Source organism: Lupinus angustifolius, chromosome LG02 (assembly GCF_001865875.1).
Source record: "Lupinus angustifolius cultivar Tanjil chromosome LG02, LupAngTanjil_v1.0, whole genome shotgun sequence".
Classification (NCBI taxonomy): domain Eukaryota; kingdom Viridiplantae; phylum Streptophyta; class Magnoliopsida; order Fabales; family Fabaceae; genus Lupinus; species Lupinus angustifolius.
Window position 1 is genome coordinate 12061316 of NC_032010.1, and position 15211 is coordinate 12076526.

General features: G+C 35.5%; 1 protein-coding gene across 1 annotated transcript; it reads left to right on the top strand.

Annotated features, from left to right (window-relative positions):
• LOC109335953 (protease Do-like 10, mitochondrial) lies at positions 497-14843 on the top strand. The gene is made up of 8 exons (XM_019572236.1): positions 497-1007; positions 3480-3725; positions 7127-7322; positions 8286-8545; positions 11249-11376; positions 12794-12997; positions 13907-13957; positions 14351-14843. The coding sequence occupies exons 1-8, from the start codon at positions 629-631 to the stop codon at positions 14591-14593; spliced, it is 1707 nt and encodes a 568-aa protein (XP_019427781.1). The 5' UTR covers positions 497-628; the 3' UTR covers positions 14594-14843.

Here is a 15211-nt window from a genome sequence, read left to right on the forward strand (position 1 = left end):
AGGAAATATTATATTCTCTTTGTATAATATATATTTATATATATATATATATATATATATATATATATATGTTGTACCTTTTGTATTTTGTATGCAAATTATATACGTATTTGTATTTTTATTCCATTTATATGATTATTTTTATGATGAATATATTTGTATGTAAATTATATAATGTTTATTTTGTATGATCAATACATATACATTTATATATATATTTTTAAATTTAATTAGGTTGGTCCATAAGCCCATCTTACTAATGTTTAAAGACAGTCAAAATATGATATTTATGTACATTTAAAAATAAGTATAATTAATTTAAGCGGATATTACAATAGACACTAGCAAGAAAATAGAACAACCATAATTGTCCTTAGTAGTAATAGTTAATGTGAGGAAAATGAACCTTGTTTTTTTTACTAGTTTAATCAAACCACTAGTAAAAACTCTTAGAAGAAATGGAACAAAAAAAAACCACTAGTAAAACTATTTTACATTCGCACCCCTCCCCAGTTCCCACCATCAAAATTCCCTCCCATTTGTTACATGACGACCTAGTTTCACCTGTGCGGCGGAGGTCCATTGACGGCGGCGGAGGTCCATTGACGGCGGCTTAGCAAGTGCCATAATGGCTTCTTCTTTTCTCTGCAAAGCTCGGAAACTTTCCTCATCTCCTTTCTCTTCTCAGTTTCTGAAATACTTTCGTTTCGCACCATCAGCAACCATAACAACAACCGCAAACAATGCTGAAAATTACTTCACGGAACAAAACAACAACACAATCAGAAGAGACACACAAGTCTCAAGTTATAAGTTCGGCTCGCGCCGGAGAACGGCTTCTATTGGAAAGACTCCTCATTCTCTTGTTCATAAGGCTAACACCGTGGATAGTTATTCAGCTGTGGAACTTGCATTGAATTCTGTAGTGAAGATTTTCACGGTTTCGTGTAGTCCTAATTATTTACTTCCTTGGCAGAACAAGTCTCAGCGAGAATCGATGGGCTCTGGTGAGTTTGTTTATATTTTCTAGCCGTTGGTTTTACAAAGAACTAAGAGCTGTGAATTATACTTGTAAGCTGGCTTTATTCATATCCAACTCGTAAATAGAGCCTAAGTGTCTTACTTTTTAACTAGTTTTGTTATTGTGTTCTATTTATAAAATGGATCAAACATAGAAATAGTGTGTAAATCAACTAGCAGAGGTTGTTGTAGCTCAATCAGAGATCTCGATTCTCGAATTTGAGTTTATGAGAATGCAACTGTGTTGGATACTTGGTACTTGGTAGGCAGTGTTTGGCATATGTAATTATCCTACTCGGCTCGAGCTTCGGCAATTGCCATCTGTGGTGCCTGTTCTCATGTTCTTTTGTAAGATTTCATTTATGCAGCTTGAATGTAAATATCAATAACCAAAATAATATGATTATGTTTTTCTTTTATCAAGAGAGAGAGAGAGAGAAAACCACCTTAAACTGCAACTCTTAAACAAGGGGAAGAGAATCACTCAATTAAACATCCTAACAAGTAACAAGTGGAATAAATCTCATCTTCATTCGTTTTCTAATCGTACACTCTTTCCCCTACAAGAGTCCAAACAACACATAAAGGTGTGAGAGTCAAGGTTGAACAAACAAGGATATGGTTCGTCACATTTAGTTCACTGATGAGACTAATTGCATGTGTAGGAAGAAAGAGATATTTGGTGATGCTCTTTCCATTCGAAAGTTATTAGTTCGATTGTTTTTGATAAAAAAGTTCTTAGTAGGATTAGCACAAAGGACTTGCTTCAAGGTTGTAGCCCTCATATAGCTTTTTCTTTTGATATGTGTGCTATTGTAGTTCTGGTTCAGAAACTATTGGCAGTGGCACTTGTTACTTCGGATTGTAGTAAGGGATTTTTATGAAAAGCAATTTATTGGCTGTCGAGTATATTTAATAAATTATAAATATTTTTTTATGAAACACACATTTAATTAATGCTAATTTTTTTTCCTCGAGTATCAAAGCAACTCCTTTCCAGTAACTACTTCATAGGGTGTATTTGGTGACCATTGGGTGTACCCCACTATTGAACTTGTTGAAGTTGTACAGTTTAGGTAGGGATGTAGGAAAGGAGAGAAATAATATAAGGAATAAGATGATTTTGTTATTTTTTGAATCTGGTAGTGAATTAGTGATTTGATGAAATGATAACTGTGATAAAAAGTCAAACACTGTCATACTTATACTGGTACTAGACTCTAAATCTAATTAGCAAAGGAAAGAAATCAGGAAATCTGATAAATCCTATAACATCATTTAAGATACTGTTAAGATATTTTAGTATATAGTAAAAATATATTAGGCTGGTGCATCTATCCTCCTCAGACCTCACTAGGTAGGAGCCTCGTGTACCAGGTCACCCTTTTGTAGATATTCTCACTGAACTGGCTGTAATGGTTAAGTTTTGATGGTTTTGGCATAAACCGAAAATAATTATGTGGCATCTGGTCAAAATCGAATGCTCTCATGTTTATGGATGTCTTTCTTTCTCTCAGCTTGCAATGGGATAATGTTGTGCACATGGCCTTTCACAATACACTAGTGTCTGTTTTAAGGGTGTTGCCATTTCAGATGTGCTTAGAGATTTGGCAGCTTTCCTGCATTTTGCTATTTTTCTAGCTCTCTGATATTATTTCTTTCATGTTCATTCTGTTTCTGTAGCTTTTGTCCTCTGGCTCTTAATACAATGTTCATTTAATGTTAAAAAGAAAAGGCACGCGACTTAGTATTTCTTAGCACCAATGACTATATCTGTGAGAATATCAGATTGCATTATTTGTTTGAACTTCTTCAAAGAAATTAGTATCTTTATTTTAAAAATATTAGTGTGTTAGAGATATAAAACAATTGATGTGGCTTCACCTAACAACTTAAGCTTTTGGGAGACATGGTTCATGACATGGTTTCAGAGCTTCTTTTATTAAGTGGTCTAGAGTTCTATCTTTGCTGCCTGCCTGACCCATTCTTCTAAATAAAATTTGAATTTCAGCACATGGTAAAGTTGGACCCGTGTATTATCCATGCTTCAAGCCCAAAGGGCTTTTGTGTAAAGGGGGGATGTTAGAATGTTTGAGATATAAAACCATTCATGTGACTTCACCTAACAACTTCAGCTTTTGGGAGAGATGGTTCATGATAGAAAGAACCTTTCTTCATGCGCTGATTGAAATATAAGCCTTGCTGTTTTAATGATTTCAATTTTGTTCTAAACGCCTTTCATGTGCATGACCAGACTAAATTGAGATGAACTAAAATTTTTAGGAATCTATTGATAAATTAGACTGAGTGGCTAAATTGAGACATTTCATATCTTTCAAGAATTAAAATGGTAGTTTTGTATAAAAGATATTTGTTCATTTATGCCCTTGGCCCTGTTTTTCTACTTGCTTACTTGGTGCTCTTTACTTTCTCTTATTTTTTTTATGATGGTGATGCAGGATTTGTAATTCCGGGAAAAAAGATTCTTACAAATGCTCATGTAATAGCCGATCATTCGTTTGTACTTGTAAGGAAGCATGGCTCTCCCACCAAGTATAGAGCAGAAGTCAAAGCTGTTGGGCACGAATGTGACCTAGCTATATTGGTTGTTGAGAGCGAAGAGTTTTGGGATGGTATGAATTCCTTGGAGCTTGGAGACATCCCATTTATACAAGAAGCTGTTGCTGTTGTGGGATATCCTCAAGGTAGCAATAACATGGCTTATTTTGTGTTGTATTCTTTGATTTTTATTTGAGATAAAAAAGTTATATATAATATATGACTAGGAATAAAAGAATTGGCAACTAAATACAGATAAGAGATCTTGATGAAAAGAAGGGACAACAAACAAGATGAAAAAGAGAGCCATTTGGCTAAGAAATGTACAAGAGCTGTTCAATTTCCTTGATATCAATATTTAATTATGGAAATTCCTTGAAAAGAACCTGAGCTGAGCACCAAAGAGGCCATAAATAGATTCCTATCCAAAACACATTTACGGGCAACAAAAATCTTGGACCTCTAGAGTCTAGAGTCTAACAATACAACATAGAAGATAGAACTGTATCAAATGCATACTTTACAAAAAAATCATAACTTCCTTATTAGGGTCAGAATATTTATCTTGTTGCATCGGATCTAAAGGATCGGAATGAATTGAATCTGATGCAGCAGAAGAGTTCGCATAAGAAGCTGCAATTGTGAGGAACTCCATATGGGTCAATGAGCTAACAAAACATTCACAAAGAACCCCAACTATGTTATTACATATGACTGTAGTTTTGCTACAATACAAGAATTAAATATGCATTTAAAATACATGCAAGGATAAAGAGCTCTGTGAGTCCTACAAATATACAAGACTACAACATGGCAGTATTATTACCCCGTCTCATAAAGATGGCAAAAATTTGTAAAATCTGAGTATAATTTTTTACCATCTTTATGGGACGGAGGAGTAATTCTATTCAGAACCATTGTCCAAGCAAAAGACTAGAGATTAGAGGGAGTTTATGACTTCCAAATGGGTTACATCAGTTTTTGAAGGCGAAACATCTAATGATTAGGGGAATGTGTTTGAAACTGAAAAAGTTCCACGATGAACACATCAACAGAATCAGAGTCCTAATTTTCTATTTGGAAGGTTCCTGGTCCTCCTGATTTGTTTGCCCCTCAACTTTTCTTATTTATTCTTATTGTAAAAAAAACTAGGATGAGTAACTTCTTCAATGATTTTTTTGAGATTGCACAGAAGGTGGAGATTAGTTGGCCACTCTGTATTAGAAATATAGAATTAAGTGTATGTAATAGGGGGGTGCTAAGATATGGGTAATGGTAGTGAGTTAGGAAAAGGGGATAGTTTTATGTAGGAATTAGGGCATAGAATATTTGCAAACGTAGCTCAATTGCATAGGAAATCTTAAGTTTTAAACAAGAGTCTTTTATTAAGAGAGTGCTTGTAGGCCATTTACCTAGAGTTAGAATTTGAAGCTTCTTGCTAGTGAAAGCCTGATGGTATCAGAACTCAACTAGGAAGAAGAGGTCAGTTTAGCTATTTGGAAAGTAATTACAGGAAGGCTCCTAGTTCTAATGCTTTTTTTATGATTTTCATTGAAGGTATTTGGGACATAGTGAATGGTGATCTAATGATCATTTTTTGTACTTGGTTGTTCTTATATTGATAAGATTGGTATTAAATTATTAACATGAATTCACTTCCATTACTCCTGTTCCTAAAAGGCATCTGGTTGTCAAGGTCCAAGAGTCTTGTTCTATCACCTACCTCTTTGCTTATTAGTTTGTATGAGGTCATCACCAAAGCCTTTATCTGAGATTCGGGAAGGTTCTATCTAGTACCTTTTCCCCTTACCAAAGTTATGCTTTTTTGATTGCTTTTTAGAGTGTTTTTTGTGGCTGTTCATTGAAACATGAAGTGATTAACCTATTGATGTCCGTCCACCTACCAACTTATTATGGGTTGAATTTGTCCTTGACATGGTATTAGAGCTTCTGTGGCAAACAGTCGGGAGTTTGATCCTTTTGTCCCCATTTTCCCATAGTTAAGTTAAATTTAACACTAGGTATAGTATGCCTGGGCATTGTCGAAGCCTCCATGCTTAAAGCCCAAAGGTCTTGTGCCTGATAGGACATGTTAGATATATATAAATAAATAAATAAATATATTTAGTCTCTATAAATTAGGGACCTTTTGGTTATGGTTCCCATAAAAAAAGTTTTAGTGTTGCATTCCCTTAAAGTTTGAAATAAGGTATTTTGGTCCTTGATGTGGTTTCGGAAGGCATCATCAAAGTTGACATATGGATTGCATGAGGCATGTTATGGTAGAGACTAAACAAAAAATCGTACTTTATAGGGACTAAAAACAATAATTTTCCTTCTCTTCTCCCTACCTTTTTTCTCCCTCCTCATCTTTTGCAACCACAAATTTAAGGAAATTACCAACAAAATGGTACTCCATCTTCCTTAGACCTTAAACCCCAACAACATTGTTAAAAGTTAATAACATTTTGTCACTATCATTATCGCAAACCTCCAGCTCCACCCCATTTCTTCAATTCCTTTGAACCCTTCCACCTTCTTAGTTCTTACCCCAACACCACAAGATTATTGGGTCCCATGCTCAAAAGATGAATATTCCTGAGTGCTAAATCCAATCGATTCAATGCTTCATATCACTTTGTTCTTTTCTAAGGAGTTTTGCTGTATTTGTGTGACACATGTAAAGCTAAATTGCACTCGTTAGTGACTCAAAGATACTCACTGAGACCCAATTGCATATAACACAAGCCATAGTGGCACAAAGGTGCACATTATCTATATGGTTTTTGGGAAGGAGGTTGAGAGCTTTCTCATACTTTATCATAGCATCTTTGTGGTCCCTCTTTTGAAAGCACATCTTACCTCTTCCTTGAGCTCTTGTGGCATGTTGATGAACAATGTGGTATCTTCAAAGCAAAGCTTTGAAGGCATGTGTAGCCCTCAAATTTGAAGTGAATGGTCCTTCTTTTTCCATATGGGCTTTCTCATGGTCCATTTGAAAACATGCACGGGTATCCCTAATCCTTGAGTTGTTGGGCTTTAGAGGACATGGAGAAAGAGAAAAGGTAGGGAGAAGGAAAAATGTTTGTTTTTAGTCCCTATAAAATAACATTTATTTTAGCCCTTATGAATATATGCCATGATGTCATTTGTCAGTACCGATGTGGCTTTCTGTCAGACACGTCAGAACTTAACAGCTGTTAGTCAATGTCATGGACCAAAATATCCTATTTCAAATTTTAAAGGGATGTAACACTAATTTTGTCAAGGGGTCCAAAACCAAGAGATCTCTACTTTATAGGGATTAAAACATGTAGAAGTCTTTTTTATAAAATAGGAATTTGTTAAGAGAGAAAGAAATCCTAAGAACCTAAACTACAATAAAAAAATATAAAATTAAAACCATTCATGTTCCTCCGGAGCTCAACCTAACAGTTAAGCTTCTAGTAGACTGCACATGTATGTGTTCCATGGGTATCTGTCTAAACTTGTGATAAAGGCGGCTTCACATTGGAATTTAATAATTAAATTAGGTTTTTGTTTGCAGGCGGTGACAACATTTCAGTCACTAAGGGGGTTGTCTCTAGGGTTGAACCTACACAATATGTACATGGTGCATCACAGCTCATGGCAATACAAATTGATGCTGCCATAAATCCAGGGAATAGTGGTGGCCCTGCAATTATGGGCAACAAGGTTGCTGGAGTAGCATTCCAAAATCTTTCAGGTGCCGAAAATATAGGGTACGCCTTTAATTATCTTTGCCCCTTTATTATTCTTAAGTTCAAAACTTTAGATTCATTAGTTAACTAATTGCATTAGCTTTTTATTTTCATACCTACTAGTTTTTGCTTTATTTGATTTTACAACTTGAGGTGCAGTACTCCAATATATGTCTTTTCTTTTTATTTCTTCTTTGGAACTAAACTATTCTTTGCTGTGTTCTGAATGGCATATGGCTGCCAATAGCAGAAGGCCAGACTGCCAGAATTATGCTGTAGTTTTACGGTAGATGCCATGGTAGTCAATGGAGGAAGAAAGGAAACCATGCTAGAAAAAGTGTAGAACTAAATAACCCATTAAAAAAGGCAGTCTAGTGCACGAGGTTCCCACCTAGTAGGTCTAGGGAGGGTAGATATACACAACCTTCATAAAGTAAATAAAAGACAGAATTATTAAGTTGAGAGCAATAAACATAGTAGTCGGGTTTCTAGTAAATTTAGCTCATCTTAAGGGACAGGAATAAATGGTGGGTTAGGTAACTGGTTAACAGTGATGTCAGATCAGGTAAGGAGCGGTGTGGCAGAGAGGACCTTGAAAAAGAACAAGAATATAGTAATGGAGTGGAAAAGACACTGCGAGGTATGATAAACATAGAAGTATGAATAAAACAACATGACTGAAAATAAGGCAAAAGGCCAGGTACCACGAAATAGAAAAAACAGAGGTACTATGAAAGTATGAATGTAATTGAACATTGTGTCTGGAAAAGACCGTGAGGAGAGACAAAACCCACTTTGGTGTCCTTTACACCTGAAAAGAGACTAGCCTGCGGCTATCAGTTTGGGGGCATCATTGATATCAACCAAGTTACATGATCAAGTGCATATTCATGCATACTATCATGAAACATTATTTATTCTGTTTGTCAGGTCAGATGTAAACTTTTCTTACTAAATTACTTTCTTTCATATTGGTTGTTGCAGTTACATTATACCTGTACCTGTGATAAAGCATTTTATATCTGGTGTAGAAGATAATGGAAAATATGTTGGATTTTGCTCTCTGGGTTTGTCATGCCAGACTACTGAAAATATTCAGCTCCAAAACCATTTTAACATGCAGCCTGACATGACTGGGGTACTTGTGAGTAAAATTAATCCACTTTCAGGTGCAAACAAGATTTTGAAGAAAGATGATATTATACTTTCATTCGATGGTGTACCTATAGCAAATGATGGTACAGGTGTGCTTTGTTTTCTTTTTCTTTGATTTTCATTTAGTTAATATTTACTGTATAGTTAGAGTTATATCTTTGAGAAGCCCCAATGCCAGACATGGGAAAGGTCTAGGTGATATGAGAAGGATAAACATGGCAACATACATTGTCAGCTACTTTGCTTTGTTCATGCATGTGTGCATTGTGTTAGAATATATGAAATATCTCACAATATCTTATATTATCTTTTGGAGAATATGTAGAGAATATTTAAATATCGGGAGGATATCTCGTATAATCATTATAATTATATATTAGATTAGTTTAGTATATTTTAGAAGATCTCTTAGGAAAGAGATTACCTTATCTTACCTTTTATAATTTATTTCCTTATTTACAAGTCTACTATTAGTATAAATAGGGGGTTAGTATTATACTATTATGTCATTTGTATCATCTCATATCATTCACAATAATATCAATACAAATTTTTCTATGAAGTACTCCTTTTCTTCCCTCCATTGTAGAGTCAACCTTGGAACGGAGGAGAAGATAGGACCTTAGAAGCAGTGGAGCATAACACGAACGTTCCATCTAAGTATTATATATATATATATATATGTATGTATATATATATGTATGTATGTATATCCAAAAAAATAACATAGTAACAGGTCTTGTAATCCTATAAATATAAGGTTGCTTCTACCTAGAAAGAGTTGAAGGAGCATAAAGTATTGAGATGAATGAGCAACATGAGTTGAAGAGTGGGTCAAAAAGGTATTGGAGTAAAAAGAATTGAAGCAGATAATGGTGGGTGGAGCAGCAACCAAGGACGGCCTCATTGTGAGCCTATAACAAAGGTTGCATAGATTCATGTGAGGAATAAAGATTAAAACTAGGCCAAGACCTAATTTTGGATCTGGGCAAAGAGGGCTAAAATTAGGTTAAAAATTATGTCTGCCATTATTGGGCTAGTACACTGGTCAAAGACCTGAAAATACATAGAAAACCCAGAAACACATCCCCCTTCCCCAACACAAAAACACGCAACGATTTCGCTATCTGGTGCAACAAAGCGTCACGTCGTCACGCTCCACCCCTGGTATGCTTTTGTGCCTGCACTGACACACTGGTAACTGTGAAAAGTGTTGAATCGTGCGATTCAACGCTTCAACCCGTGCTTTTGATTACGTTAGTCATCTCTCCATATATGACAAGCTGTATGCATATGATATATATGCTCCAGCTGGGGGGGGAGAGCTATCAAAGTGTTTCAGATCTATTGTGGTCTAGCTACGGTTAATGTTTGTGTTCTTGTGTTGCTTAAGGTTCTTTTTGACACTCTTGATGCCATGCTGGTTAGGGTTAAACTATGGTGGTTTGTGGTTGTTGTTGCTGTCTTCCTTATTGAAAATCAATCGGTTATTGGGTACACGATGGTGTTTTCTGGTTGGTAGTGCTCTTTAGTTCTTTCATATTGAAGATCAATCCTCAAGCTTTGTTTGTTTAAGTCCATGGTCGTTAAGAGCTTCTACCATGCCCATGGATGGTTAAGTGTTGTCTGCTTCTGTCTATGGGAGTTAAGCTTGGAGATAGTTTGTGCCATGGATGGTTAAGCATTGATTGCTTCATGGTGGTTAAGCATGACATTAGCTTCTGATATGGATGGTTAAGCTTTGTTGCCTTATGGCATTGAAGACTACAGTTGTTGCTAATGGTTTAGAAATTTGTTTCATCTACCTTAGACTACCTTCATCATAGCTATCTTTCCACCATCTTCATTGTAAATTTTGTTATGTTTACAACACCTTTCCGGCCATGTTTCTGGAACCCATATCTCTGGCTGCCTATGCAGATTTTCTGAAGTGTTTTGTCGCTTTGAGCAACACAAGGCTCTGGTTCCACTCCTCTGTTGTGTACATGAATAATTCCTTTGCTTGTCTCTCTCAAACTTCATCTCTAGGACCCTGAATCCTGGACTGTGGTTCCACTGATTATGTCTCTGGTAACAAATCTGTATAGGCAACCAGAGGTGCAGTTGAATGGTTTGAGGCTCAGAGGTTTCTGCTGGAGCAACCAATGCCATATTTATCATGTGAGCAGGGCATAACCATGTAGAGTCCAACACTTATCAGTAGTTTCAGCAACATAAGGGCTCAAGTTCCACTGCCTCCATCGTGCACATGATTAATTGCTTGTCTCTCTCAAAATCATCTGTTGTACTGTCGAGTAGTGTGTCCTTGACTATGGTGCTACTGGTTATGGCTCTGGTAACAAATCTCTTTTATCCGAAAATTCTACATCTGGATATATGGCTATACAATGAATCTATATAATTGCATGGATTCAAACAATTCCAGTTAAATATTTTATGACCTCAACATGCACATGATTTATCTGTGGCATGATTGAGTTTACCTGACATGTTCAAAAAATTTCTGCAATGGGTCCACTAATAATCGCTTGCCATTTTATATGCTGGAGGGTTGTTGGAACTGCTCTGCATAGCCCATTGGTTTGCTTTGACATGAGTTCTGTTGATCTCTAGTTGTCTTATGTGTCTATTTTGTCCTTCCTATGTGATTTTTCTTGCAAACAAGCAAATTTAATTTGCTTACATAAAAATTGCTGATCATCACCTTCAATTAGAGTAATCTTTCTTCCTTACCCGCCTATCTTTCATTAATCGTTCATAGCTATGAGTATAATATAACATGTATGCTTCAGTTCCTTTCAGAAATAGAGAACGGATTACATTTGATCACCTCGTGTCTATGAAGCAACCTAATGAAAAAGCAATAGTCAGAGTTCTGCGGGATGGCAAAGAGCATGAACTCAGTGTCATTCTCCAACCTGTAAGTTTTTGTATATATTTTCTGCATACTAAGTTAATGGCTGTCTTTGTCATCACAACTATTTAAATTTAGTTTTATTTTGGAAAGTGCTATAAAATTAGAATCACTCCCCAGTTTCGGATGATCAGTTAGGCTCTCATTCTTGTATTGTAAAGTAATTACTTTCATATGGAGGAACAATTTGTGTGTGTGGGGTTGGTGGGCACCATCTGTCCTCCTCTAAAACAGTTTCGGATGATCAGATTGCCTGTAAGAACGTCGAGGCAAAAAATTACCTGGATCCTAAATTGCCTTTCCGGAGTTTTGGGTTTTGATCTTATGAAGCATGGATATAAAACGGGACACATATAACATGGCAAGGCTAGGAGGATATGACAAACTTTAAGAATTATAAAACATGACATTAATGTAGTACAACTGCAACATATAGAATTAGTATGAAGTTACTATAAACACAAATCTTAAATAAAGAGAAAATCGAGTTTTTGAAATTCAGCGTGAGCAAGTGTGAACACAATAAAATGTTGTTATTTATCAAATTACTTTCTGGGGTCTAGATGGGAGTCCCATGCACTGGGATGCCCTTATTTATTTATTTACTGTTATTATCAAATTAGTATTGCCAACTACATTAGTATAAAATTTAAAAAAGATAAAAATGTAGAGTACAAGTAGGAGTATTCAAAATGTCCATGAAATGCCTACCATAGATACATTCCAACACAAGTGCCTATGACTATTTCGAAATGTTGGAAATATCAGTCAGAGTGTTGGGAATAGCAGTAATTGAAGTCTTAGTTCATTAACATGTAGATTCATCAACCTAGGGAGTATCATTCATGGACCTTATTACTTCATGAATATAAATATCACATGCTTAGTGCAAAAATCACTTGAACAATTTGATAAATTCAAGCAACTCGGATCACTTTGGTCTCTTTTCCTTTTTCGATCTAAAACCCTTCAATTCAACAACAAGTGTCCACACTTCCTAATTTTTAACAAACCACGTTGGCACTAATGTGAATCTTTCTAATTGACACCACACCACCTAGTAGCAAATGATTTTTGTTATAAAGGTATATAATTTATGCAGTTCTTTTGTGCAGTAGATTCTAGCAGAATGCTCACATCTTTGAATATGCATATGCTCCCCAACTCGCTATAGGATAACGTTCTTAGTCATGTGGAATGTCCGCTTGATTAATGTGTTTTCAACTGAAAAGAAAAGGCAATCTAGATTCTACGTTCATATTTGTCATTTTTACATGTTAAAAATTGTTGAACCTTGAATTTTAGTTCCATTTGTCCTTCAGTCACTATGCTACTGTTTTGTTATACTTGTTACAATTGTTTGTGATTTACAGATTGGTTTTAAGACTCCAGTTCTTTTAAAACATTGCTGTCTTCATTTCAGCTCCAACCCTTAGTTCCAGTTCATCAGTTCGATAAACTTCCAAGTTATTATATTTTTGCTGGTCTGGTATTTGTTCCACTCACTCAGCCATACCTTCATGAGTATGGAGAAGACTGGTATAATGCTTCACCTCGTCGTTTGTGTGAACGGGCATTGAGGGAATTGCCCAAGAAAGAAAATCAACAACTTGTAATCCTATCTCAGGTTAGCATCTTTTTAACTCCAATGCAAATCTTACATGACTGATGTTCTCTATTCCTCCCTCTGTTTTGTGTTTTCCCAACACCTAACATGCTATCATTGAGTACCAAGATATGGCATACATGCATCCACCATATACTGTGTCTTTTTTATTGCTCAAGCTTTTTTTTTTGTTTCTTCTCGGAGGATTATCATCTGTTCTTGTGCTACATTTCTCTGCTTTCCAATAATATCTATTTTGTTAAAACCTGGTACACAATTCAAAAGCTGATAGGCATGATTAATTCTGCATGTTTTTTTTGGAAAATAAGAAATGTAGTAAGACGAAGAGAACATAATTACACAGGTTGCAGAGGATAAGACATCCTCCTTGCAAAATGGACAAACAAAAAGAACCAAAAACATCAAGAAACTTCTCTAAAAATCCCGGACCTTGCACCAAATAGAAACCGAATGTTAATGTTGCACCCAAGTAACTGCTCATCCAAAGAAATCTCCTTAAAGATGTGATATTTTTGTTTCAGCTTAATACACCCCAATTGTTGCCACATTGCCACAAGAATTTGGCTTCTTTCCTTCATCCAAAACAGTAAAACTTGCCTATATTGCACGTTGGTTACCTTTCTGATATAATTATAATGCATTCAAATGAATGGCAGAAAATCTTAAAATCTCCAGCTGATGGTTTACCATGTTGAAATTCTTCATAAAATTCTATTTGAGTAGAATTAGTTTGAACAAAAATATATTGGAAGATATATGTGTAGACAATAAATTACTTAGTTTTTAAGAGAATCTAAATTGAACATTCTCACTTTCAATAAACAATACGTTACATGAGATGGTTCCTGAAAATGAATGCAGGCATTTAGGGTGCAGTTGATGCTATTAATGATATCTTATTTGTTTTAGGTCCTGATGGATGACATCAATGCTGGATATGAACGTCTTGCAGAACTACAGGTGCAAACTTGTGCATGGTTTAGTTATTTATTCATTGAGTAATCATGTATTGATCATTTATTTCTTACTATTACTTGTTTAGATGCAATGGCCAACCCTTTTGTCCATTCTTACTAAAGTTTGGTTTAGAAATTATTGGACATGAGTGCCATCTTTAAAGACAAAATGTCTTGGTCAGCGATAACAGCTCGATAGCATGCCAGTTATTTTTTTGAAGTAGATAATGAAAACTGAATATCGCTATGATGTTCATCAGAAATCAGAATTATCCTTAATGAAAATCTTTACACATTTTGATCACTGTTACAAGTTAATCCATTAAATGAATGTTCCTTAATGCCAATTTGCTTTAATATTTTAATTCTGATATCCATTTTTTTAATTCTGACACAGGTTTTGAAGGTCAATGGAACCGAAGTTGAAAATCTACATCATTTATGCCAACTTGTGGAAAACTGTAGCACAGACAGTTTACGGTTTGATTTGGACGACGATAGGGTGATTGCGTTGAACTACGAAATGGCAAAAGTTGCCACTTCAAGAATTTTGAAGCGTCACAGAATACCTTCCTCAAAATCTATCGATCTTAATGATGCACAGAGTAATTTGCAAGTTGGACTAGCTTGCTCAAGTTGAGCTTTAATGCCATTTCTCTTATTACTGCATAATATTTTGAGGCTGTAAGAGTCAGTGTCACATTCTCTTAAAAGTTGTGGTAGAATTTTCATAGTGAAATTTTCTTACAAATTGAGTTTTCTTGATTATTTTGACTCCATTAAGCTCCCCCTAAAAACTCTTAATGAGTGTAATGGGTCTCAACAATGTAATATGAAAGATAAATGATCTTTATGAATCATGATAATGGCAAGAAATTCGTTCTTTTGCTTTGGATTTTAGAGTAAGAAAAATATGATAATGACTTACCCTACAATGTGAGAAAGTAAGGAAAATATGATAATTACTTATGGCATTTTGTGAAAAATTTCTAGATCCATTTTCTGGAGCCTAATGAACAGTCATTACATCCCCTATGATCATGGAAAGTTGTTTAACGCTACCCTTTTCAACTAATATTTATGTGCCCCTCTAATTTTATAGCTGAACATTGTTTTTTACCTCTATCATCGTCCTCAATTTCCATCCACCACCACCCCACTGCAAATAAACCAGCACCACCCGCCCGACCGATGTTGTCACAATAGCCATGTTCAAATGTGACAACCATTCCACCGTCTTGTCGGCATCCATGTGCCT

Excerpts from the sequence above, each read along its gene's own strand:
- LOC109335953 (XM_019572236.1), top strand. The coding sequence starts at position 629 with ATGGCTTCTTCTTTTCTCTGCAAAGCTCGGAAACTTTCCTCATCTCCT. Across the intron at positions 3,726-7,126 it reads TGTTGTGGGATATCCTCAAG|GCGGTGACAACATTTCAGTC; the intron begins GTAGCAATAACA and ends TTTTGTTTGCAG. Across the intron at positions 12,998-13,906 it reads AACTTGTAATCCTATCTCAG|GTCCTGATGGATGACATCAA; the intron begins GTTAGCATCTTT and ends TATTTGTTTTAG.